The sequence below is a fragment of the Protopterus annectens genome, chromosome 9.part0 (assembly GCF_019279795.1).
Source record: "Protopterus annectens isolate FY-2018-M chromosome 9.part0, PAN1.0, whole genome shotgun sequence".
Classification (NCBI taxonomy): Eukaryota; Metazoa; Chordata; order Ceratodontiformes; family Protopteridae; genus Protopterus; species Protopterus annectens.
In genome coordinates, this window is record NC_056743.1 from 914920984 (window position 1) to 914948577 (window position 27594).

General features: G+C 45.1%; 1 protein-coding gene across 2 annotated transcripts in view; it reads right to left on the reverse strand.

The window, feature by feature from the left end:
- STAT6 (signal transducer and activator of transcription 6) overlaps window positions 1-27594 on the reverse strand; it is a 2965055-nt gene that overhangs the window by 839451 nt on the left and 2098010 nt on the right. For both annotated transcript variants that reach the window (XM_044083659.1, XM_044083658.1), the window contains exon 11: window positions 10557-10644. In XM_044083659.1, the coding sequence (XP_043939594.1) occupies window positions 10557-10644 (88 nt within the window). The remainder of the gene's footprint in view (window positions 1-10556; window positions 10645-27594) is intronic.

Here is a 27594-nt window from a genome sequence, read left to right on the forward strand (position 1 = left end):
CTAGTGGACAGGTTGAACAGGTCTATCCTTCTTCCTTATTGAGTAGTCCCTCAACCCAGTAACAGCAGAGTGCATACTGAGCAGTTGGACTATCCTTGCTGTGACCTCTTTGCATCTCCCTACACAAATGCAGCATGTATTTTACTCTGATCCCCTGGGAGGAGGAGTCACCGAGGGATGTTCTGATCCACGACTGGACCTCTGTACTCCTTTACAGTTTTCCTCCTACTCCTCTAATACACAAAGCTTTGGTGAGGAAGGTCACTGTCACCCTCAGAGTCCACTAATTGCCCCAACAAGTGTGGTTTCTCTTCTCCTAGTGCACCCTCCTTGGGTGCTGGGCTCAGATCTCCTACCTGACCCACAGGAGTTGCCTCACTTGGGCAATCAATCCCTCAAACTAACTGCATGGTTATAACAATTCCAATGATGGCTAAGCAGTCCAGGCTTTCTTCCTCTGCCATTCACATTAAGACGTCTTCTCAGAGACCTTCTACCAGGAATGTCTATAAAAGTTAGTGGAAAAGGTACTCTATCTAGGCATCCAGTAAAAACGTAAATCCCTTCAGAGCCCCTCCTTCAGCCATTCTGGATGTTCTAGCTTCTCTCTTTCATGTTGGAACCAGTTACTCCATTATTGGGTTGCAACTTGCCACTATATCTTCTTTTTATGTTGGGGAAGATAACACTTCCATTGCATCCATTAGACTTTCTGAAGCTTTCCTCAGAGGTACCCTTCCTCTTCGTCCTCCACTGGGGGAACTGGTACCTCCTTGGGATATTACTTTTCTGTTGCAGTCCTTGACAAGCCCTCCCTCTGAACCTGCAGCCAGAGTTGATTTGAAGTTTTTGTCTTGGAAAACTCTGTTTTTGGTGGTCAGTTGCTGAGCTCCATGCCTTATCTTCAAAAGCTCCATACCTGATTTTCCCCGAAGATAGGGTATACTTGAAAACTAACATATCTTTTCTTCCTAAAGTGGCTTCTGAATCATCAGTCAGTCAGTCTTCCAGTATTTTTTCCAAATTTTTCAAAATGCACGAATACATGCTACACTTGCTGGATGTGCACTGTCAGCTACATTTCTATTTGCATCGAACTAAGACAATCAAAAAGACTGTTCAGTTATGTCTGGCTTTCTTTTCAGCCAAGAGAAATAAAGGAGCATCAAAGGCTCTCCTCCCATGCCTACAAAGAAAAGAGCTTGTTATTATCCAAATCTCCAACGGTTCACTCAAAAAGATCTGTAGCTTCTTCTACAGCCTTCTTTTCCAGGGCACCTCTTGATAACGTGTTGCAGCTTGGTCCAAGGTCCATACCTTAATTTTTGCACAATTAATTGGATACATAATCAATGTCAAGAGCCTCCATTGATTTGGCTGTGCTTTGAAATATCCGTCCATGAGTTTTCCCAAGAGTTAGTAGCTGGGGACTCTGTTCCATATTTTGAGGAACAGACGAAAGAGACACCATCACATATGAAAGTTATGTACTCACCATAATGATAGCTCTGTCTTGTCTGCTTCCATCCATCCTCAACTTCCCTTCCTCCCTTCTTCCTCCATCCTTCGTTTCTGTTACTCATTCCTAGATTGAACTGAATGAGTTATCCTAATTACCAAAGGTTCTAACTAGAAGCTTTTCTGTTAATTCTCCTAGTACCTTTGTGAAAGTATACCTTTTTTCTGCTATGCAGACAAACTCTATGTGGAGTAACTTGCTTGTTATAAGGGGATTATGGGTAAAGCGAGGAGTTTGAACACTGCATCTGAAGTTTGATAGCAGCGAAAGTCGAATTTGAATGGGATCCAAAGACCGACCCTTTGAGGAAGGATGGAAGCAGACAACACAGATCTAGCATTATGGTGAATACGTAGCTTTCGATCCGATGTCATTTTCATTCGTTCCTTAATGAATGGGTTCGGATCTGATCCTTGGCTCCAACTTGCACACTTTTTAAAGATTCTAGGATCCAAATCTCAAGCTTCTCCTTTACCCATAATGCTCCTGACCACTGCAATACCCCAGATCTCGTTTGCCACTCTTCGGTGGTCAGGATTGGGATTTCTCAAGCTCCTTTGGGGTGTGTGAGTGACAATTTAGTGTTTTGACCTTTACATCATTTACATATATTTTCTCCTTTTTAGTCTCTAATACCCTCCTTACCTTAATTTACATGTCTACTGAAATTTTCAGTTAATTTCTTTGATTATACCATCGTTGGTAGTCTCCCTTTCCAGTTTACACTGCAGGTGCACTTCTTTACATACCATTGTTAGTAGTTTTTGTTCCAACTCTTTCTTTCCTCTCTAAGACAAAAGTCTTTTCTTAATTCGTTTCTTTTGGTACACCTTCGCCCTTTTCCGGTATGTCTGATAAACCTATTGGATTTAAGAAATGCATCTCCTGTGGACATGAGATACACAATTCTTTTGCCCACAGGGAGTCTGTTTATTGTTTCGGCCCAGTACATCTGGATACTTCTTGTGCTATTTGTGCAGGCTTCGATGGGAGAGCAATTAGTGATGGGAGGAACAAGCTCATTCTGAAAGGCCTCCTTCCTACTTCAGCTTCTTCCCCAGGTATATTTTCAGGGACTCAAACTCCCTCTCAGAAATCAAAGGAGCCTGGGGAGCATTGTAAGCACTTTCCTGCCCAGACTCATCCACATACACCTATTGTAGAACCTCATAAAAAGGTTTGAAAAATTTCAGATCCAAAACCTTTAGATCTGAGACAGCCTACTTCTGTCCCCTCAGCTCTGTACTCCCAGGTTCACTCCAGAGTCAGTGTCTCCAAGACTGAGGTGCCCCTTCTTGCAGGATACACCTGAAAAGATCTCAAGGCCACCTTCCACATCCACTTCAGTTTGGTCTTCCTGTTGTCTTTCCGAAGCGGTGGTGATTAGGATGATGAGGAAATTCCTCAGAATACAGATTCAGATGGGGGTTTTGCCAGCTCCGTCTCCCACCGAGTCTGTGAGCCACCAACCTTCCTTTCTATCTGTAATTACTCCTTCTCCAATCTGACCAGCCATTTTGGGGCCCTTGGATCCGAAAGCCCCAGGAGTCAAAACATTGGATCAGAAGGTTATTCCAACCTCAACTCCAACTACTTTATTTTATTTATTTATTTTCCATTTGTTTACCGGGTTAGTCTGACTGGACACAAGGTGACCGTTTTCAGTGCAGGCTCAGGGAGAAAAGCTCCACAAATACATAGTAAAAAATTATAAAAACTACTACTAAACTAGAGTCTACTACTAAAAGACTACTTAACTAACCCAACTGGCTCTGACACTGTTGTAGCATGACAGGTATCAGAGCTGAAGCATCGGCATCAGATACGAGGGGTTGACTTAGTTTCAGAGCTGCTGCTTCCTCTTGGAATTTCAGTGCTTGATAGCTCAGCTCTGACTCCTCCCTCAGAGCGGGTGGTTGGGGGGGCTCGGAGATTGTCTGCTTCAGGAGCCTTGGCTCCAGTGGGATTGTCCTTGCCCTATTTCCGCCCCTCTGCCTTTGAAGGGGTGGAGAAGGCTTTTTCTCAACCAAGAGTAGTGTTGACTCTAACTTATTTGGATCCATACCCTACTCCTCCTCTGGAGCCTGTGTCTGAGCCTTCACATTCTACACCTCAGGGACAGTCAGCCCAGAAGAGCTCCCAAGCAGTGCCATCAAGGGAGCTCCTCATTTCTTCTGATACCTCTGCAGAACACCCCACTGAGGAGATCCCTTGGAAGAGGGCATGCAAAAGGAGGCACCTGGATTCCCCACAGGAATCCCTCACAGAAGACACCAACTTTGATGAGGGTGAAGGGTCCCCTAGATCTCCACCTGAAGATGTCTCATTTGGAGACATCTTAGAGATCCTTCACCAGAAAGGTTGATGGTCTTCCCAAACCCCTTCCCAGGAGGAATCAGTGTTTTTGGAAGCCTTTGGGTCTGACCAGTCTACATCCTAGGTTACTCCCCTTGCAGATGAGCTTATAGATCTTGTCTCCCACAGAGCATGGAAAGAATCCATGAAACCTATTCCAAAACACCCTGATAAACTATTAAGTGCCCCGGCTGATAGAAAATACTGGACAAAAGGGATTCATGTAGATGCCGCAGTTGTTGCAGTAGCCACAAAAAAGAAGCTTGCTGAACAGAGCTCTACTGTCCATCCCCCAACAGAGAGTCTACGGCTTTGGACAGGTTTTGAAAGTGGGTTTATGCATCAACATTTGCCCTGTGATCGTTGAACTACTTGGCACATTTCACCAGATTACAGAGGGACTAAATAAAGGAACTTTCTAATTCTGCCCCAGGGTCCATGTCTGCAGAGGAACAGAAGTCCTGTTCCTCACAATTGGCCACCCTGCAATCGATTCCCAATGCATCCATGAGGTTGATCTTGCATGCCACAGAAGGTACCTCAATGGCAAAAGATGCAGTTGTGTGATTTTTGTGGAATCCTTCAAGGCGTCACTCATCAATGGTCCCTTTGATGGATCATCCTTTCTTTGGCCAATAGTGAAAGAGACTCCCTCCCTCCTGTAGTGAACAAGATGGAAAGACCTTGTCTACCTTTGGCATTTACTTTTCTACCCCACAGAGATCCTTTTCCAGGAATCAAAGTGGTGGTAAGAGAATGTGGTTCAAGAAGTCTCAAGGTCCTTTCCAGGAGTCACACCGGGAATTTTCCCCCAGAGGCAGAGGGGGAAATAATTACAATGGTACAGATTTCCCATGCGACAGAGGGGGTCTGCAGAGCCAAAGATCTTGAGATTCTTTCTCAGACACATCCTTCCAGGGTTTCTGAAAGGTTGCTTGTCTGTTCATTTCTAGAGGCAGTCGGGGGGGGGGGGGTGCTTATCCTTGCACCAAGACACCTGGTTAGCCATCACAAATGATCTTTGGGATATTTATATATATATATTTCATTTTCCCTTTGTACAAATTTCAGTAAAAACAATGAAAAAGCTGTCCAGTGTTCCACCCAATCAGAGGGAACTAGCAGCTCAAGAAATTGTAAAGTTGCCAAACAAAAGAGTCACCCAAGAGGCCCCATCAGGCCAAACAGGATCTGGAATTAATGAAGGTTCTATTTAGTGCCAAAAAAGACAGGGGACATGAGACCAATTTTGGATCTAAACTACTTGAACCAGTTTATAAAAAAATTACAAATTCCGGATGGTCACAGTTCAATCCATTCTGTCCCTTCTTCAGAAGGACGACTGGATGTGCTCAGTCGGTCTTCAAGATACATACTATCACATCAAAATGACCAGGCGCTCTCAAAGTTATCTACTCTTCTGGCTGGGAGCCAGTCATGATCAGTTCAGAGCTCTGCTGTTTGGTCACACCACAGCCCCCAGGGTGTTCATCAAATGCATGGCTGGTAGCAGCTCTCCTGAGACTGCTTGAATTCAGAGAGTTTCCCTGTTTAGACAACTGGCTGTTTACTGCACCAACCAGGCATCTACTAGTAAAAGCCAGAGATCATTTGCTTCACCTGGCACTCTTGCTTGGAATCACCAACATGCACATATCTCACTTAACCAGTTCAAGTTACAGAATTTATAGGGACTTGCTTAGACGCAGTCAACTGTCTAGCCTTTCTGCCTCAGAACAGAATTATTACATTGAAAACATATCAGACAGATTCTTTCCATTCCAGCACCCCCAGCAAGACTGGTCTTCAAGGCAGTATGGGTGATGGCTGCTACTATAACTTTGATTCTCACTGCCCGATTACACATGAGAATCCTCCAATGGACACTAGTGGTGCAATGGTCCTTTCATCTTTATCCCTTGAATCACCCAATAAAATTGTCTCAAGTGTTCAGAAATTCTCTTCTTTGATGGGTTCAGTCTGAGGAGATCGATCAAGGTTGTCCACTTATCCTTCCTTCCCCCAGCACCACATTGACCAAGGATGCCTCCCAGTTAGAGTGGGAGGGGCATTACTCAGGACGGACTGTTCAAGGCACGTGGTCCCTACAAGAGACCAATCTGCATATCAATGTTCTGGAGATGACAGCAGTGCTTCTAAAGTTGCAGGCCTTTCAGAGCTTTCTCTCTCTAGGGACTATTGCAATACAAATGGCAACATGTCAGTAGTTTGGTATATCTACAAACAGGGGAGAACCAAATCCTACCCCCTTTGTCGAGAAGCAATGAGAATGTGGCAATGAGCAATTTCATCCAACGGCTTTCTACTAGCAGTGCACATACCTGGGAAATCCAACATTCTATCAGACAAACTAAGCAGGACTACCCTTATGCCTCATGAGTGGTCTTTCAACCAATCTGTGGCAAACATGATCTTCCACACATGGGGTCAATCTTGCTGCAGCCTTTCTGCATCTCCCATCAACAGCAAATGCAGCAGATTCTTTGCCCTTATCCCACCTCAGGAACAATAACCAAGAGATATTCTGATCCATGTTTGACCCTCCGGTCTCCTTTATGCTTATCCCCCCTGCCTCTCATCCCCAAATTTCTTCAGAAAGCAATTTGGCTGAAGAGCAGAGTAATCCTCACTGCTCCCTTTTAGCCTTGACAGATGTGGTATTCCTTCCTTTGGTCATATTTAGTACATCACCCTTGGATGCTGGATCCCAGTTCAGACCTCCTGTGTCACCCGTCAGGACAAGTTCACCCAGATATTGCAGGGCTCTAGTTAACTGCATGGTTTCTCCTCTTCCGATAATGGCTATACATTCCAGACTTTCCTCCCCAGTCCAAAAAAATCCTAGTATCTTCTCATAAACCTTCAATGAGAAAAGTTTACAAAAGTTAATGGAAAAGGTTCTCTGTTTGGGCTTATCAGAGAGAATTACATCCCTTAACAGCTCCGCTTTCAGCTGTTTTAGATTTCCTTGCCTCAAAGTTCCACAGCAGAGCTAGTTTTTCTACTATTTATGTCCATTTAGTAGCCATCTCTCTCACATCAGTGATAATGCTTCTCCTTTAGCATCATCAAAAAATTGTAAAGCTTTTCTTAAGGGTACCTTCTTATTTAGACCTCCTGTAAAGGACCCTACTCCATCTTGGGATTTCACTATGGTTTTACAAACCTTAGTACTCTCACCTTTGAACCATCAGCTAAAGCGGATCTCAAATTTCTTTCTTGGAAAACTGTTTTATTTTTGGCATGCTATAACTACTGCAAAATGAGTATCTAAACAGTCATTGTCTTCCAAACCACCGTATTTGATATTTCACAAGGACAGGGTTACTTTACATACAAATCCTTCTTTGCTACCAAAAAAGGCCTCTGAAACCAATATCAATCAGGTCATCAATTTACCAGTTTTCTTCCCCAGTTTTGAAAACAAAGGTGAATACACCCTTCATCTTTTTGTTGTACATAGGTACCTGCATTTTTACCTTCATAGAACCAAGGAATTTAGAAAAAAATACCAGTTATTTGTCTCCTTTACTACTAAAAGCTGGGAAGTCCAGTTTCAAAAATTACACTGGCTAAATGGATTACAGACTGTATTTCCTATGTTTATTCCTTGAGAGGTATACCCTTACCATAGCACATTCAACCTGGTCAATGTCTACATCGGCAGCTTTTTGGGCCTCTACTGATGATGTTTGTGCTGCTGCCACTTGGTCTAATATTCATACCCTTATTGTGCATTACAAATTGGACATTATTTCCGGAAATAGAGCTGCTTTTTGTTCCACAGTGCTCCAGAACATCCTTCCATGAGGGCCACCCAAGGTTTCTGTAGCTGGGACTCTGCCCCATTCGTTGAGGAATGAATGAAAATGACAACATCAGATAAAGAAGTTGTGTACTCACCATAACTTTCCATCTGTGTTGTCCATTTTCATTCTTCCTCAACCCCCCCCCCCCCCCTCCTTCCCGCTCTCTTGTCCTTGGGAGAGATTGAACCAAAGTGTTGTTAGGAACCATAGTTCCTGTTTGAGCTCCTGATCTTTCAGCTGTCATTTTCATGTCATAGCATTGTTTTTTTATTGTAAGAGTATAATGTATATCACAGCAGCCAACTCAGTCTGAGGTATTGCAGTGGTCAGGGACATTACGGATAAGGGAGGAGCTTGAAATTTGGATCTTAGAATCTTTATAAAGTGGCCAAACTAGATCTGAGGATCGGATCCTAACGTATTTGTTGAGGAAAAATGAAAATGGACAACACAGATGGAATGTTATGGTGAGTTCATGACTTCTTTTTTAATGTAACTCTAGTAGTGCTAGTCATTCAGCTCTGTAACTGTATTGCTTATGCCAGAGAGATTAAGTCTTTATATGTATGGAGTAGGATTTGCTACAAGTCTATTACTATGGAGGAAAAGCAGTAGGGTATTCAATCATTACTCAAATGTTGTATGCTGTACCAGCTATAGAACATATACTTTTATAAGTTCATAGGTGGTTGCTAGGCTATTGGCTGAACAGCCATTTAAGCCTAGCAAAGCTTACTCCAATTTTAACAAAATATTGCTGACATTTGTCAGTACTCCAAGGAAATTTATAGTTATAATACAGAACTGTACTCATCAAGCATTTACAAGCTGCCCTGTCCATTAGAGACACAGGTGATAAACTAGGGGTAAATTTGCAACTTCCCATCCATTGTTCCAAGTTACATTTAAAAATGGTTAGGAATGATCTGTTCTGTTCCAGAGAAGTGACAATCCTTTGATACACATACCTGTCCTTCCAATATGTCCTGTTTATGTTGCAGATGAGGTTTAGGTCCTTAGAATCGGTACTCCTGATGCTATTTGTTTTGTGGGTGTGTAACAAAAATAACAGGTGGAATCAGAAGATGCCTTGTAGGTTGGCCATAGATCGCCAAGAAGCAGTCTGTAAGAGACTGAGTACAAAGGTATAGGGTTTTGAGACATCCTCAAAGGTCTTGTTTACTCCTTGTATGCTTTTTGTGAGTAACCTCTGTGGACTCTCAAGTTGTTGCAAGTACCTGGATAGGTATTTGCCAAAGGATGCATACTCGATGACTGGTCTGAAAAGAGCCAAGTATAGTGGAACAATGACCTCCTTGTACCTAGATGCCATGCCCTTACTTATACATCATGCAATGTAGAATGCCTTTCTCACCACAGTAGACATGATGATCAAAGATCAGGTACGGTCAACATGTGTTCCCAGATCTCTGACCACTGACTCTAGTTTTAGGAGTGTATTATCAGTGAAGCAATTAACAGGGGTGGACATCTTTCCAAATGCATTCTTCACATTGAGTTTTAGTCCATGACACTGGCACCAGTTGTTAGTCCGAGACAGGCCCTCTTGAAAGGTGTCTATCTTTAGGGGATTCATTGATGCTTGCCTTGACTTCAAAAAGTAGATGTCAAAAAGGAGAGACCCCAGCACTGATCCCTGTGGGACTTTGCTAGTGACTGGTCTTTTTGTAGAGGTGGATTACCCAGATTCTAAATTCTTGGGTCCTATCAGTCAGCCAACTGGCTATCCATCCGATGGCATATGGGTGTATGCCTGATATAGTATGTTTATCTACAATGGCCAACTGAGATATTATGTTGAATACCTTGTTCAGTTCAACGTAGGCGGTGTGTACTGTTTTGCTCTCATCCATAGTTTCAGTGTCCTTCTCAAAGAAGTTCACCAGGTTAAGTAGGCATAACCTGCCTTTGACAAAAGCAAACTGGGTTGGTTTTAGTGTCTGCATGCTTTTTATGTAATTATTTATCAGACTCATAATAACTCTTTCCGTGGCCTTGCATATCACACTAATCAGACTTATGGAGCTGTAGTTCCGAGTCTGTGAAAGACCCCTGCCCCACTTGCATAGTGGGATAACTGCTGCAGTCCTCCATTCATTTGGCACAAAGCCTGTCTGTAGGCTATGGTTAAATATGGACTCTAGTGAGCTTGACAGGACATTTTTCATGCTATTCAAGAGGCACCTTGGTATGTTATCAGGGCCCATTAAAGCAGTGTCCATCGATTTATAGAGTACTCCATAGTGATTGCTGATGGAGAAATGCTGGGTGGTGTTTCCTGGGGGGTAACTGGTGGTGATAGGGGGCAAAACTGGAGTTAAATTTATCAGCCAGTAGATTGGTATATCCTCTGGCTCTATACGTGGTTCCATTCACTATTAGTTTAGCACATTGTTGGGTGTTACCTTTATGGTTTTAGACATATCTGAAGAAAACCGTATGGTTGTCCTTAGCTTGGGAGGCTATTTGTATCTCAAATTTGACTTTGGTGGATTTGATTGTTCCCCTGAGATGCCTGTTCAAATTGATGAGGGAGTATTTCTTCCTAGTTTTGGACATGGTCTTTATTTTGTTATACAAGGTATTTATACTGCGATTCCACCAACATGGCTTGCTTTTGTAAGTTATTCTACGCTTATTTTCAGTAGGTACAGTTGTATCTATGCAGCTATTTACATGATTGTATAGATGTTTTGTTAAGTGACACGCACACTGAAATAACCTACCTACTGGGCACTGGGGGAAGAGGTTTGCTTTGAGAACACCTGAAAACAGTCTAATATTAAGATACTGAAAGCTCTGATTTTGATCTGTGTTTGTAAAGTACTTACTGGATTCTTGAAAGTAGCACAGCACGTCTTGGTTGATGTATTATTCTCCAGAGAAGAAATATTGTTCAGTATTTCACCTGTAGATTCACTGAAAAATATAAAGCACAGTGCCATCAACATCATATAAGTTACATTACCATATTTTCTCAGTATAATAGTTTATCTGTTATCCTGACCTTACAGCTTGCAAAACTTCCATTTTTGTGTGTAAAAACAATCTATGGTGGGTGAATGGCTACAAAACATATCAGTATAGTATCCTCAAAAAGATGGTCTTAAAAGACAGCAAATGCATTTGCCAGCTAAAGAATTGAGTTTGTCACTGCAGACTATTAATAGTTTTGTTTGTGCTGAATTTCAGTACTTATTTTAAATGCATACTCAATCAAAATGTAAAGTTCCTTGTAGGGAGTGCAATCCCCACTGAATTTAAGAATTCAGAACAGAGGTTGGCAGCATGCAGTGTCTGTGTAAGCTACAAACAGGGATGGGAGTTGGTATTATGGGACAGTGTGCAACTATTCCATATACAGCTAAATCAAGGAAGAGGATTCAAAAGGACTTCATAGAAACACTGTCCAGGAAGGTAAGGCTGCATGCACAGGGCTGCATTTTACAAGCAGCTGAATAATTCAGATTTTATAGTACAGTAACAAGGAAACCCAAAATTACTAACCTCAGATGACCAGTGCTGGAAAGTATCTATTTTAGAAGAGTAGGAGGAGGGAAATCTCAACAAAAGCAGCAGATCTCATGGAATGATATGCAAACTAATACCAGCTATGCTTAGAAAATAGACTGGAAAGGCTACAGTTCTTTCCCCCTTCCAGATGATGAACTTTAAAGGATATACAAGATCCTGAAATTTGGGGCAGGAGACAGACAAGAAGAGAAGGAGAATAGACGGCATGTATAAAGGTATTCTAATCTGCTTGTGCTTGCAACATAAGTTGCTGATTCATGCACAAATGAAAAGGGAATATAATGACAGCTTTCAACATCCTAATGGCAGGCATTATTGAGGCATTTGTGGATATGCATCACAGGGCAAACATCTAAAAACAAAACTGAATCATAAAATAATTCATTATGAAGTTCTGTAGGCTATGCTAGCAGTGGCAACTTCATTTCTACTTGAGGATAAAGGGGTCAAAAAATAAACCTTAATGACCCATCTCTGTATAGGAGAGAAAACAATGTATCCCTTTTTCTTTTAGAACAGGTAAAACAGGACGTCTTGTTCACAGGTTCATAGGTGTGTACTAGGCTAATGGCCCTGGAGCCTTTACAAGCCTAGCCCATAGGAATACCCTGGTATTGTGCCATCCGACCTTAGTTCCCAAGTGTCTCTGTCGAGTAGAACCATTGGAGTGATCCCCGGGGTGAATTTTCTATTTCCCATCCACTCATCAAGATTTCTCTTGAAGAGGGCCAGTGAGGTGCACTGTATGACATGTATGGGAAGTCTATTTCAGAGCATGCGTAGTCTAGGGGTTATAAATCTGTCACTCCAACACGTTCTGTTGACTGTGGTAATGAGATTGAGGTCTCTGGAGCGTGTGGTGCGAAGGGATTGGGATTTCTTTAGATGTAGCATTTCTAACAGAGCTGGGTTAGACATGGCTTTGTAAGTCAAGCAGAGATCACCTCTAAGTAGACAATATGGAGCAGAGAATAGGTGGAGTTTTTTGAGTGTATCCATAAAGGACAAGTATTTAAGGCCTAGGATCCTCTTTGTGAGGTACTTTTGTGGCCTCTCCAGTTGTTGCAGATGTCTAGTGAGGTACATGCCAAACGGGGCATTGTACTCAATGATTGGCCTAATGAGGGAAGAGTAGAGGGAGACAATGACCTCTTTCTTCCTGGATGCAAAACCCTTAGTAATGAGATGTGCCACATAGAAGGACTTTCTGACCACAGTGGCAATGTGATGGTCAAAAGAGAGGTTGCTGTCAACCTGTGTTCCCAGAACTCTTATAATGCCTTCTGTGTTCAGTGGACTACCATCGATGTGGTAATTCATGGGAACTGGGTTTTTCCCAAAGGGGATGACAACACATTTTTTGGGATTGAGCTTAAGGCCATGGTTCTGACACCAGTCATTGGTCTCAGTGAGGCCTTTCTGTAGGATGTCAACATCACTTGGTGGGGGGTTAATAAGAGCTCCCAACTTACAATTGTCTGCGAACTTTGTCAGCCAGAGTCCCTTCGTGTTGGCCTGGACTTCAGAGAAGTAGATACCAAATAGGAGAGGACCCAGGACCGTACCCTGTGGGACTCCACTCGTGACTGGTCGGTAGTCTGACTTGGAGACACCTACTTTCACACTGTGGGTTCTGTCTGTGAGCCAGTTTGCAACCCACCTAGTAATACAGGGGTTGATGCCTAGCTTAGTGATTTTTTATGATTCCTGAGTGGGGAATGGTATCAAAGGCCTTGGCGAGATCAAGGTAGGCTGTATGAGCCACCTTGCCTTCATCCACAGCTCTGGTGACTGACTCAAAGATGTTGACCAAGTTGAACAGGCATGATCTACCCTTCACAAAACCAAACTATGTGGGATCCAGAGTTTGGAGATTCCCTATATCCTTGTTTATTAGGTCCATGATGATGTGTTCCATAGCTTTGCATATCACACTCGTCAGACTAATGGGGCGATAGTTCCCAGGGTCTGTAGTCGCTCCTCCTTTGTGGGGAGGGATGACTGTAGCAGTGCTCTATTCAGGAGGGACAAAGCCTGAGGTGAGGCTGTGATTGAACAGGGCACACAGGTGAGGTGCCAGTTCACTCTGTAGTTCATGTAGAACAAAGCCAGGGATATTGTCAGGTCCCACAGAAGCTGTATTTTTGGCCTTGGACAGTGCTGTTTTAACTTGTGCAGCAGTAATACTGGGTGCCTGGCAATCTACTGTATTGTGACTGGTCCTGGGGGAGGGGGGTAAAGTTGGCACTGAATCTGTCGGCCAGTATATTCGCAATATCTGTTGGCTCGGTATAGGAGGTACCATTGTGCAGTAGCTCAGAGCAAATCTGAGTATTGCCATGGAGATTCTTTATATAACTGTAGAAAGCCTTGTAGTTGTGTTTACTATCTGCTACAATTCAATACAATTTTCATAGCTAGCTTTAGAGGATATGATGAGGGATCTCAACTTTTTGTTGAGGCTGATAAAGGAGTTTTTCCATTTTTGGGACTTCACCTTATTCCGCATCAGTTTCCTCCTTCTGTTGTAGAGTTTGTTTATGGCAGGAGACTACCAGATTGTTTTCCTTTTTTTTTGAGGAGAGCATCTTGGTTCTGATGGGTATGGCGAGATACATGCATTTACCTTGTACTAAGGTAAAGGTGTCTTGGCCATGACTACTGTAGGACAGCTGAATTTGAGGATACACTTACTGCAGAACACAACCTAAAAATTCAGGAAACCAAGTGCCTAATGAAGAAAATGTAGAGCTCAAAATATCAAAGTAAATATCAATGATATGTTTTTCTAAAAATAGTGTTTCCTCCTTCAGTCCTTCAATGAATGTGCCCTGACAGTGTTATAGCCTCATATCCTGATACCCCAGTAACAACTGGCCATAAGAGAAATTTCTGACCCCTTTTTGCCAGTTTTGTAACTTTGTAATTTCTTTCTTTTTTTTTTTTTTTTTTGTTAAAGTGATGTGGACTGTGGACCATGAAATGGCATTTTACCTTCAGGGTGTGTGCGCGCGCGCGTTTGTGTGTATGTGTGTACGTGTACTTGCATGTATGTGTGTCCTGGATAACTCATTGGTTTAAGACTGCAGGCTTTAGGACTGCCAGGCAATTCAATTTTTTATAAGCTGCTAAGTTCTTCCACCTGTTCCATAATGCACCACTCTGCTCTCCCTTTCCAGGTCTTCACTGTTATTTGAAGTTCTTGGATATTCTCCTAAATGGCCTAAGGCTGTTTTTCCCAAAAAATCATGGTAAAAAGGGTAGTAAGTGTTTTTCTTTTTTGAGTAGCTGATTTATTGCCTGACTAGGAGGTTGCGATAATATTGGTATCCTTGATACTGACACTTTCAATGACAAGGCAAGGCCTCACACAGTTGTAGTGTTTGATTTCCTTTACTTCAAATTTGCAAAAGCCTTTTATTTAGCTCAACATACATTTGCTGGCATCTCTTTCTATTCCAGTTTCACAACAGGGGCTATAAAATTAACTACACCTGCACTCAACAACCCAGGATGCTGAAGTTTACTAGCAAATCCTCACATTTTTGCTATAGCCTGAAAGAGGCTGGCATTGATCAATATGACATTAATGTCAGTACCTCAGCCTGCATCAGCTACTAAGACATCAACATAGAGTAGAGTGCACATAGTCTTGGTTCCATTGTACTGCCAATTTCAAAGTAGCAGATGTTGATACTCCTGGCCTCACTGATGACTGCTGAGTGTACTCTCAGCTTTGATACTTTGTTTTTGACTTTGCTTTCTATGCCTTTGGTGGCAGCATCAGAATCTTTGGTACTGATGACTGTGAATCTGGCAGGAGTTTCTTTGGAGCCTGTGCAAGCACTGATGCCAGGCTTGATTCCAAAACCTGCCCTCTTCTTTACTGTAGCTTCCACTTGGGCCTATCTTGTTTCAATGCCAACCAAGCTTTTCGTTGCAGCTGTTTTCATTGTTGAGTCTTAGGCCCAATGGATTTTCATTCAGGGCAGACAGACCGACAGAAGCGCTTCAGCTGCACAGACAACTTCAGTTTCCCATAAAACACATCTTTAGTTATGGCTGCCTCACTTCAAAGGTGAATAAGAAGGTTCCATGCATGAAGAAGCATGTACGCTCTCCTACAGAGTATCCCACAGCCAATTAAGATGGGGAGGTTAGGACACAGACTTCCCTATGTCCTCTCCTGCCCACCCCAAATTTAACGAAGTCCTAGAGTTTATGATTTAGATGGGGGGGGGGGGGCAGGCTGGCCAACTAAGTCACTCTCGTCCCACAGAGGAAACTTGCAGAATGATTTATGGTGTATGCAGTAGTCTTCTTGGGAGGATCCCATGCTCCAAGCCAACATTCTTAAAGTTACCAATGCTCCCTGGGAGAACCTGAAAGTAGCAACCATAGATGTTCATCATTACATCACTGTTGCATTAGCATGCAGCTATATGGGATGCATCCTGCCAAGCATCAAATGCCTGCCCAGTATACAAAAGCTTTGGGCATTGTTGACATGTACTGTACATCTTCGGAAGCTCGAGGGGATACTGGTATAAAATTAGACACATGGATGACTGAATTCAGGACTTTCTTGCTGTTGAAAGTTTTAGTCACATCTGGTCTTTGTTGTATCGTCTGTGGTTTGCTGCTTGGCTAGGTAAGATAAGCATCCCTTTGGGGACTTTTCTTTCAAATTTTCTGAGAAAGCTATTATTTACTGTTAGCTATTATTTACTGTTGCTTTATGTCTAAGATACAAGGAAAGACAAAGATGCTCACACAGTTTGCTTGTTTTGTTTTCTTTAGGGGAGTCGCATGTTTGATCATGTAGTACTTATTCATCTTTTATGCCAAAAAGTATTAGAAGTAGGCTCAGCTCCCTTAAAATTTATCTTGAGAACCTGTGGCTTAAGATCTTAACAAAATTAACTTGGACTGTAGTGCTGGTTCCTCAGATGTACCCAGTCTGGCTCTTAAGAAAAGGAAGCCAGTTAGAGATGGGTCTGAAGCAGCTTCATCTTAACTATTTTTCCTTCATACCTCAACAGACAACTCCATTGTGGCCCTTTCAGAGTCCAAAGACCATCTATCTATCTTCTTTATGACCCTCTGGTACTGCTTTTAGGGATACTGCTGAGGGTTAAGAATTTTGCATGTCCTCTAGAGGTGGACACACACCTAACACCAAGAATGGAGAACCACTCATTGTGATATTCAAAGAGTCAGATGATATCCATCAAGTGCTGTTGAAGGAATGGTACTGGGCTGTCATAATGAAGTCTGTATGTCCAATACAGCTCATATTTTGGCTGTGGACACACTTAAAATGAAAAGTCAAAACCAAAACATGTCTGTCCTCCTTCAACTCTATCTTTACGAGAGTCTAAAGAGGAAGGAAGTTTTTTTTTAAGGCCTTTAAGTCTTTGCAATCTGCATCCCCTGCTTCTTCTCATCTAAAAGGAAGAGGTCTCCATCTCCTTGTGATAGTAACTCCCAGTCTGACATCGAAGAGACCGATACGGACTGTTCCTCCCAAGTGTCTTCTGATGACTGCTTAGAGTCAGAGTTTGAAAAAAATATTTCTTCAGGTTCTCCAGTAGAAGAAATTTAATTTTCAGACACCAGTGGTAGAAAGAAGGACCTCTTGCAATGGGAAGAAAAACAGATGTCTGAGACCCAAAGATCCTACAATCTTTGACCGGTAGAGACACCTAAGGCTTTAGATATCCTCCTAAAACTGGTGATGTTAAGTTGTCAATCTCGCCTTCATTCTTGCTGAATGGGTTCGGAGCCGATCCTCGGCTCCGACTCGGCCACTCTAAAAGCTCGAGAGCTAGTCCCACCGGCTCGAGGCTCCCCTATATCTCACAATGCTAGGCGGTAACTCCTCAGATCTCGTTTGCCGCTACAGCGATCAAGGTGTGTTCCTACCGGCCAGGTTAGTTTTTTGGTAAAGAACTAGTTTCTTAGCCTTTTCTCCCCTTAAAGTTATTTTTTCTTATAAATAGTTAGTGTTAAATTAGTTTATCCCATTCCCGTTAACTTTCCCCCCTTTTTTCCACAAAATCTTAGAAAATTTCCCTCGGGCCCTAGGCCCTGTCCCTCCCTTCCTAGTGAGTGACTGTGTTTATAGGGAATTTTATTACTATTACTATAATTTGTTTAAATTAGTGTTAATTTAACCCCAAGTGTAATCGGTGTGTGTGTGTGTGCTTGTGTGTTACACTTTCCCTTAGATATGTCTAAGGAATCAAAGGTCTCAGGCTTTAAGAAGTGTGACTCGTGCTGTCAGAAGATGTCTCTGACAGACGGTCACACTTCTTGTGTGTACTGCCTGGGACCTTTGCACCTGGAGGACTCATGTGCTGTTTGCCATGGCTTCAGCCCTAGAGTCCTGCAGGAGCGAAAAAATAAACTTATTTTAAGGGGCTTACTTAAGCCTGAGGGTCCCTCGACTCAGTCATCGGGGAAACCCTCGAAGCCTTCTAGACCTTCGGCTCCAGCCTCTGAGCCGTCTTCTGGAGGCCCTAAAGCTATTCGAACATCGGCTCCGGCCGGAGCCGATGAAACTCGAATACAAGCCCCTACGGTGTCCTCGGCTCCGGCCGGAGCCGAGGAAGACATTACTCTGTCGGCTCCGATTTTATTATCGGAACCGACATCCAGAAAGAGGTCCCGATCTCCATCTATCGGCTCCGTTCATTCGGCTCCAGCATCACCCTTGCTGTCTGAACGGAGCCATAGATCCCACTCTTCTAGGTCTTCCAGGTTATCGGACCATGACCTTCAGAGAGTAGTGAGTCGACTTCTTAAGTCCGAGGCATTAGCCCAGATGCTTCAAAGTCTGACTCAACAGTCGAGACCTATTCCTACCACTCAATCTATTCCTCCTCTGACTCTTTTGAGTTCGGAGCCGGGGCGGCTCGGACCCGATACTGGGGTGGCGTCGGAACCGATACCTTTGTCTTCGGTTCCGTCGTCGGCTCCGATGTCTTCTTTGGAAGAATCTCGGCGCCGGACTTCCCTCGTCGGCTCCGAGGGGGCGAGTGGCATCGGACCCTTGTCCGATACCGCTCTCCCTCTCGGTGCTTCGGCGCTGGTGAGTTCGGCTCCGACATCGACCTCGGAGCCATCACTGTCGGTGCCTGGGGAGGTATTCAGTTTTTTGGAACGGAGACCTTCGGCTCTGCCTGACAGGGGTGCCTTTGAGGTCATGAAAAGCGTGTTAGAACCAGGTTCTACTCCCCAGTCGGTTCTTTCTGTCCCTCCCCCTATGGTGCCTCCGGTGATTTCGACTCACTCTCTCATCCCCGACCGTAGAGAGCCAGCTCCTCAAGTTTCCCCTGTGGGGATCTCCTCCTCTTCCGAGGCCCCTCCTGACCCTGTAGGAGAGCCCCCTAGGAAGAGGCAGTGTAAGAGGAAGCACATTGACTCCCCTGAGTCTGTCACCTCTGACACTGATTTAGAGGATTCTGAAGGTTCCCCCTCGTTCCCCCTCTGAAGATGTCTCCTTTGCAGACATCCTTGAAATCTTAAAACAGAGGGGGAATTGGCCAGCCCTCAACCCTTCAGAGGATGAATCAGTGTACCTTGAGGCGTCTGGCTCTCGCCCTTCCACCTCCTGGGTGTCCCCTCCCTTTGACCCCCTTATGCAAGTGTTGGCAAAGAAGGCTTGGGCGGCTCCTGACTTAGTGGAACCCACCCCCAGGAGACCATCTAAGTTCATCATGGCCCCCAAGGATAAAGAGTTTCTGACCAAAGGCATCTCTGTTGATGCTATGGTGGTGGCTGCAGCTACCAAGAAGGAGTTAGCTGATCCTTCGGTGCCTGTTCATCCTCCTAACAAGGAGTCTAGGTCGATGGACAGGTACGGGAAGCGGATGTTCTCGTCAGCGACCTTTACTATGAGATCGCTGAATTACCTGGGTCATTTTACTCGACTTCAGAGGGACTTACTCAAGGAAGCGAGTGAGATGTTGAAGGACCCAACAGCTGCGGGTTTTCAGGACAGGATGAACTCTCAGCTGGCTACCCTTAATTCTATAGCCAACTCCTCCATGCGCCTCCTTTCATATGCGGCTGATGGAGCAAGTAGAGTGGCAGGTACAGGTGTAGCCTTGCGTAGGCACGCCTGGATGCGGCTTTGTAATTTTGCGGACCCCTTTAAGGCGTCCTTCACTAATTCCCCCTTTGATGGATCATCCCTCTTTGGTCCTCAAATGAAGGAAACCCTGACTAGGTGCGAGACTAATGACAAAACTCTTTCTGCCGTCGGAGTCCGTTTTTCTACTCCTTCTAGACCTTACCCCAAAGGTCAGAAGGGGGGAAAGATGTGGTTCCGTAAACAATCTCAAGGAGACTTGCCTGACGCACAGAGTCGATTCCCCTCTAGAGGCAGAGGGGGGAACAACAATGGTAGACGCCGTCCCAGAGGCAGAGGGGGCCCGCAGAATCAGGGCAGTCGAGAATCCTTTTCCGACAAGCCTTTTCAGCATCCCTGAGGTGTTGCCTGACTGTCCTCCTTCGGAGGCAGTCGGGGGAAGGTTGTCACTGTACCCAAAAGCCTGGCTATCCCTAACTCAAGACAAGTGGGTACAGTCTATCATTTCCGAAGGCTACAGAATCCCTTTCCTTTTCATTCCAAAGCTGTCCAAAAAATCCCTTCCAGACGTTCCACCCAGTCAAAGGGAGCAAGCAGCATTAGAAATTTCAAAGCTGCTGCAAAAGAGCTATTCAACCAGTGCCAGCAGACCAAGTAGGATCCGAACCTACTCCAAATTCTTTTGGTTCCAAAAAAAACAGGGGACTGGAGACCCATTTTGGATCTCAGCAACTTGAACAAGTTTATCAAGAAAACAAAGTTCTGGATGGTCATGCTGCAGTCCATTCTTCCTCTTTTGGGCAGGACAGCTGGATGTGCTCTATAGATCTCCAGGACGCGTACTATCACATCAAGATGAATCGACGCTCCAGGAGGTTTCTCCGCTTCAGGCTGGGAACCAGTCATTTTCAATTCAGAGCCCTGCCCTTTGGTCTCACTACAGCCCCAGTGTTTACCAAATGCATGGCAGTGGTAGCCTCTCATCTGAGACGTCAAGGATTCCAGGTGTTTCCTTATTTAGACGACTGGCTCCTTACAGCCCCCACCAAGCATCTTTTACTCCTCGCCAGAGACTACACCTTTCGCACATGTCAGGCATTAGGCATTTCAATAAACTACGAAAAGTCTGTCTTGTCGCCTTGTCGTGTTATTACTTTCATAGGTGCAAATCTAGACACAGTCAAGATGTCAGCCAGACTCACAGAGCAGAGGATAGCAGACATACACAAACAGGTCTTTCTTCTTTAGCAGAACAACAAAGTCAAAGCCAGACAGATCCTGAAAGTCTTGGGAATTATGGCGGCGGCCATCCCTCTCCTACCATTAGCTCGCTTCCATATGAGGATTTTGCAATGGATGCTCTTCACACAATGGTCTTACCAAAGCCTTCCAATGCCCCATCCTATTCGGATAACTCAGTTGTACAAGAGTCATCTCTCTTGGTGGATCACATCTCCTCAGCTCCTCCTAGGGAGACCTTTTGTCCCTCCCCCTCCGGTTGCTACAGTGACAACAGATGCCTCCCTGATCGGGTGGGGGGGGGCATTGCCAGGGCAGGACAGTCCAGGGCATGTGGCAACCGTTCGAGTGCCACTTGCACATAAACGTCCTAGAGATGAGAGCAGTGCTTCTAGCGTTGCAAGCCCTACAAGACTCTCTTCCCAAGGGAACTATAGCAATACAAACAGACAACATGTCTGTAGTGTGGTACATCAACAAACAAGGCGGAACCAGGTCTTACCCCCTATGTCGAGAGGCACTCAGACTATGGCAATGGGCGATTTCTTCTCAGTGATTTCTGTTAGCAACGCACATCCCCGGGAAGTCCAATGTGATTGCGGACAAATTGAGCAGAGCTATTCTCATGCCTCACGAGTGGTCTCTGAACAATTCAGTGTTGGAGAAAGTTTTTCGAAAGTGGGGCAGGCCTTGCTGCGACCTTTTCGCTACTCCCCAAAACAGCAAGTGCGACGATTTTTTCACCCTCCTTCCCCAACCAGGCCATCTCAGCAGAGACGCTCTAGTGCCGTTTGGCCCCGGGGACTTCTATATGCCTTTCCTCCCTTCCCACTGAGTTTCCAGCTGATACAGAAAGCCATCGCTCAGGAAGCTTCTATGATCCTCATTGCCCCTTACTGGCCTCGACAAATTTGGTTCCCCTTTCTCCACCGTTATCTGTTGGAACAACCTTGGCATCTGGACCCAGTTCCAGACCTCTTGACCCATCAGTCGGGTCAGATGCACTACTCCCTTCCCTCTCTGAACCTCACAGCTTGGTTCCTCCAATTCCGACCTTAGCCAGGCTTCCTTTGATATCTCACTCAGTTAGAGATATCTTGATTGCCTCTCATAAATCTTCCACTCGGAAGATTTATCATAACAAGTGGAAATGTTTTTCCTATTGGGCGCAGTCAAAGAATATAGATCCTTTCTCTGCTTCTATTCAAACAGTTCTAGACTTTTTAGCCGAACCTTTCCATGCAGGTTCGCCCCCATCTACCATTAGAGTTCAATTGGCTGCAATTTCGAACTTTCATGTTGGAGTCTCAGAGTCCTCTATCATGTCTCATAAACTCTGCAAGGCCTTTTTAAAGGGAGTCTTTCTACTCAAACCACCCATCAGAGATCCTCCTCCTCAATGGGATCTCAACTTGGTTCTGGCATCCTTAATTCTTCCCCCCTTTGAACCTGCGGCTTCATGTTCTATAAAATTACTTTCGTGGAAGACACTCTTTTTAGTAGCTATCACCTCAGCTAGAAGAGTCTCTGAACTTCATGCTCTGTGTAGTCGACCCCCTTATCTAGTATTTCATAAAGACAGGGTGTCCTTGCGTACCAACCTGTCCTTTTTGCCCAAAGTAGCTTCATTGGCAAATTTTAATCAAACCATTGAGCTCCCTGTTTTCTTCCCAAATTATTCTAATAGGTCAGAACAAAAGTTACACTGTTTAGATATTCATCGCCAACTTAGATACTATTTAGACAGGACCAAACAATTCAGGAAATCTGACCAACTGTTTGTTTCTTATGCAGAAGGTAGAATGGGCCTTCCAGTCTCTAAAGTCTCTCTCTCTAGATGGCTTACTTCATTGATTACCCTAGTGTATGAGACAAGACATCAATGATTGCCATCCAAACCCAGGGCTCATTCAACTAGAGCTTTAGCCACTTCTGTAGCTTTCCAAGACAGGCTGCCTATTGATTTGATTTGTTCGGCAGCTACTTGGGCTTCTCCCCATACCTTCATTTCTCATTATAAGTTGGACTTGGCCTCTAGAGACCGAGCCAACTTTGGATCCACTGTACTCAAGAGTCTGTTCCGATAGGCCACCCGGGACAAGATGCTAGGGACGCGGTCCCATCCAGCAAGAATGAAGGCGAGATTGACAACTTAACATTTAGAAGTTATGTACCTACCATAACGTTCCATGTTAGTTGTCTTCTTCTCGCCTTCTTTCTTGCATCCCACCCTCCTTCCCCCTAGCCAGGACAGACCTAGAAGAGTTTTCTTCTTTGTTCCTTATGGAATTTTATTGCTGGCCTTAGCTTTCAAATGAGATCTGAGGAGTTACCGCCTAGCATTGTGGGATATAGGGGAGCCTCGAGCCGGTGGAACTAGCTCTCGAGCTTTTAGAGTGGCCGAGTCGGTGCCGAGGATCGGCTCCGAACCCATCCAGCAAGAAAGAAGGCGAGAAGAAGACAACTAACATGGAACGTTATGGTAGGTACATAACTTCTAATTTTGGAAGATGCCTCTAGTGCACCGTGTACTTCATGTGACATCAACCTCATGCAGCCAAGAAGCTTGGCAGACTTTATAGAGTGCCACAGACCCATACATTTCTTTTTCACAACCCTTTGGCTGATCCATCTGTGATTTTGTTAACCAAGGATTCTAGTTCTAAACATCTTACTGATTGTAACATGGGTGCCTTATGAGAAGAGTGGAAGAGTTTTCAACAAATTTGGGAAGAAAGTTGATACTTCCTTTAGCCCTGCTTTTAGGACTGTCAGCTGTCAGGTTGACATGGTAAGTTATATGCTAATATCCTTTGCTGGCAATAGCAAAGAACTTTTGGATTTACCATAATCAGACATTAAATCCTCTATAATCACTGAGTGACCTTAGTGAACTGAGTCACCAAGCATTATTTAAAGTGTTCATATTATGCTGCTGATACAGCATCCTAAGCATCTGCAGCTGAGCCATTTATGTGTAGATATAAATGGCTTAAATCTCAGAATTTGCCTGAGGATGTCAAGGTACAAATTCTAAATGCTCCATGGGATAAGAAAGTACTGTTTGGTACTTCGTCAGCTGAGGTTTTGAAAAGATTTGATGAGGGGGTAAAGTCATTCAAAGGGTCAAACAGATTTTTCAATCTGAAGTTCCTGTGTATGGCATTAATTACCCTTCTAGTCCTGGACACTTCTACAGAATACCTTTAAAAAAACAAATTTCTGGAAAACTAGAGTACAAGAGGCAATGGCAGGGCAATTCAAAGAAAAAGGGGATTCTGCCCAACTTCACAGGCAGTGCAGGAAAAATGCCTTACTATCTTCCTTTTTCCAGCCTCCTCCCTTCCCACTCTGGTATTTTGATCGAAAAAAGAACATCAGATGTTAAGTTGTCAAACTCGCCTTCATTCTTGCTGGATGGGTTTGGAGCTGACTCGGCACTTGCTAAGCTCGAGAGCTAATTTTACCAGCTCGAGGCAACCCTATATCCCATGATGCAAGGCGTGACTACCCAGATCTCATTTGCCGCTTAGCGTACGGGTCTTCTTTTGCCAGCTCAGGTATTGTCTTATATTTAGCTTTTAAAGAATAGCTTAAAATTTAAAATTTCCTTTAAATTTCTTTTAGTCATTGATTAGCTAATTTCATAGCCCACCCTATACCCCTTTTTAGCCCTTCTGGGTAAAGTTTATTCTTTTTAGGCCTTAAGCCTCCCTTCCCCTTTCCTGTCAGGGAGTGTTTGTGTATCTGATAGTCAGTTCACTGTCTTTAGTTTAGTGTTTGTGTGGACTTGTGTGGATTGGGATTTAATTTGTTTAGTGTATAACCTTTTACTTAGTCATGTCTAAGGAATCGAAGGTCTCAGGCTTCAAGAAGTGTGACTCGTGCTGTCAGAAGATGTCTCTGACAGACGGTCACACTTAATGTGTCTATTGCCTGGGACCTCTTCACCTGCAGGACTCCTGTGCTATTTGTCACTCCTTCCGCCAGAGAGTCCTGCAGGAACGTAGGAATAAACTAATCCTACGTGGCTTGTTGAAGCCAGAGAGCTCCCCGACCAACACTGGGTCGGGAAAGCCCTCTAAGCCACCTAAAGCCACGGCTGTGACTCCTAAGCCTTCGGCAGTGGCTCCGACTGGAGCCGATCTTTCTATCTCTGAGGTGGTGGTATCTGTGCCGGCTGGCTCCGATACACTTGCATCGATGTCGGCTCCAGCCGGAGCCGACGTATCTTTGACCAAGACTGGTGCCAATAAGCTCTCGGCTCCAGCTGGAACCGAAGGGTCTTCGGCTCCGATGGCTCCTTCCAGGAAGAGATCTCGGTCCCCTTCCCTGGAGTCGATTCGCTCGGCTCCGGGATCTCCTCTGCTTTTGGAGCGGAGCCATCGGAGCCGATCTTCAAGGTCTTCCAGGCTGTCAGACCATGACTTGGAGAGGGTGGTAAATAGACTGCTGAAGTCACAGGCACTGGCCCAGATGCTCCATAGCCCGTCTCAGCAGACGACCGCTATCCCTCATCCCCCTGAAATTCCTCCTCCGACTCTCCTTCAGAGTTCGGAGCCGGAGCTTCTCGGAACGGTGACCGTGGGTGCGCCGGAGCTGATACCTCCCCTGTCGGCTCCGTCGTCTTCGACTCCGATTTCCTCCATGAGACCTTCCTTGGAGGGATCCAGTCGTCAGGTCTCCCTTGTCAGCTCCGAGGGGGCGAGTGGCATCGGACCCTTGTCCGACCCCGCTCTCCCTCTTGGAGCTTCGGCATTGGTGAGCTCGGCACCGACATCAGCCTTGGAGCCTTCTCTTTCGGCGGGACCGGGGATTCCTGTTTCTTCGGAGCGGGAGTCTTCTGGCCTCCCTGGAAGGGGAGCCTTTGAGGTGATGAGGAGTGTTCTAGCCCCGGAGCTGAGTCAACGGTCAAATTCCATTAGCTCCTCCCTCTTCGGTGCCTGTCGATGTCTCTTCCCATTCTCTTGCTCCCGGACCCAGAGATCCATCACCCCAGGTTTCCCCATTGGGAAGAACTTCCTCTTCCGAGGTTTCTCCTGATCCTTCGGGAGAACCCCCGCGTAAGAGGACGTGCAAGAGGAAGCACACAGACTCCCCTGAGTCTACGACATCAGATACCGACTTAGATGAGTCGGAGGGTTCCCCACGGTCCCCCTCTGAGGATGTCTCCTTTTCAGACATCCTGGAACTCCTTAAGCAGAGGGGAACTGGCCTTCCATTAACCCCTCCGAGGATGAGTCGGTATACCTGGAGGCTTTGGATCTCGACCCTCCACCTCCTGGGTGTCTCCGCCTTTTGACCCACTCATGGAAGTGGTGGCTCGAAGGCGTGGCCCCGATTCTGTGGAACCAGTCCCCAGGAGGCCTTCTAAATTCATCACGGCCCCGCAGACAGACAGTTTCTCACCAAGGGTGTCCCTGTTGATGCCATGGTGGTGGCGGCTGCCACCAAGAAGGAACTTGCCGATCCTTCTGTACCTGTCCATCCTCCTAACAAGGACTCTAGGACCGTGGATAGGTACGGTAAGCAGATGTTTTCTTCAGCGACCTTCGCTATGCGCTCGCTGAACTATCTCTGTCACTTTACCCGGCTTCAGAGAGATATTCTCAAGGAACTAGGTGAGGTAGTTCAGGATCCGTCAGCTGCTGGGGCTCAAGAAAAGATGGCCTCACAGCTCGGAATCCTAAATTCTATAACTAACTCCTCCATGCGGCTCATTTCTTATGCAGCCGATGGGGCGAGTAGAGCCACAGGCACAGGAGTGGCACTTAGGCGTCAGTCCTGGATGCGGCTTTGTAATTTCGCAGACCCCTTTAAGGCGTCCTTCACTAATACTCCCTTCAGTGGTTCGGCTTTGTTCGGACCTCAGGTGAAGGACACATTGACCAGGTGTGAGCAAGACGGCAAGACTCTTTCTGCTGTAGGAGTCCATTTCTCCACCCCTTCAAGACCCTATCCCAAAGGTCAGAAGGGAGGGAAAATGTGGTTCCGTAAATCTCAGGGAGTCACGCCGGACGCACGTGGTCAGTTTACCCCAGAGGCAGAGGGGTAATAACAATAGACGCCCGCCCTAGGGGCAGAGGGGGTCCGCAGAATCAGGGTAGCAGAGAGCCTCTCTCTGATAAACCCTTCCAGCACCCCTGAGGTGTTGCCCGACTGTCCACCCTTGGAGGCAGTCGGGGGAAGATTGTCGCTGTACCCAATAGCCTGGCGTTCCCTTTCTCAAGACAAATGGGTACAGTCGATCATATCCGAGGGTTACAATATCCCTTTCGCGAGATATCCTGTTCCTTGTCAATCCCTTCCAGACGTTTCACCCGGTCTAAGGGAGTTGGCAAAGCTGGAGGTATCAAAGCTTCTAGCAAAAAGAGCCATCCAACTAGTGCCAGCAGACCAAGTAGGATCCGGAATCTACTCAAGATTCTTTTTGGTTCTCAAAAAGATGGGAGATTGGAGACCAATTTTAGACTTCAGCAAACTAAACAAGTTTGTCAAGAAGGCAAGGTTCCGGATGGTCACGTTTCAGTCCATTCTACCCTTTTTGGGCAAGGACAACTGGATGTGCTCAATAGACCTTCAGGATGCGTACTATCACATAAAAATTCACAGGCGCTCCAGAAAGTTTCTCCGCTTTCGGCTGGGGACCAGTCATTTTCAATTCATAGCCCTGCCCTTTCGTCTCACTACAGCCCCCAGAGTGTTTACCAAATTTATGGCAGCAGTCACGGCTCATCTGAGACGTCAAGGATTCCAGGTGTTTCCGTATCTAGACGACTGGCTCCTCTCTGCCACCACCAGGCATCAACTTCTCAAGGCCAGAGACTACACTCTTCACACCTGCAACCAGTTAGGGATTTCTATAAACTTCAAAAAATCTTCATTGTCTGCTTGCCAATCCATTACCTTTATAGGCGCAGAATTAGACACTGTCGGGATCTCAGCAAGACTCACAAACCAAAGAATTCTGGACATCCAAAAGTATGTTCGGATCATACTAC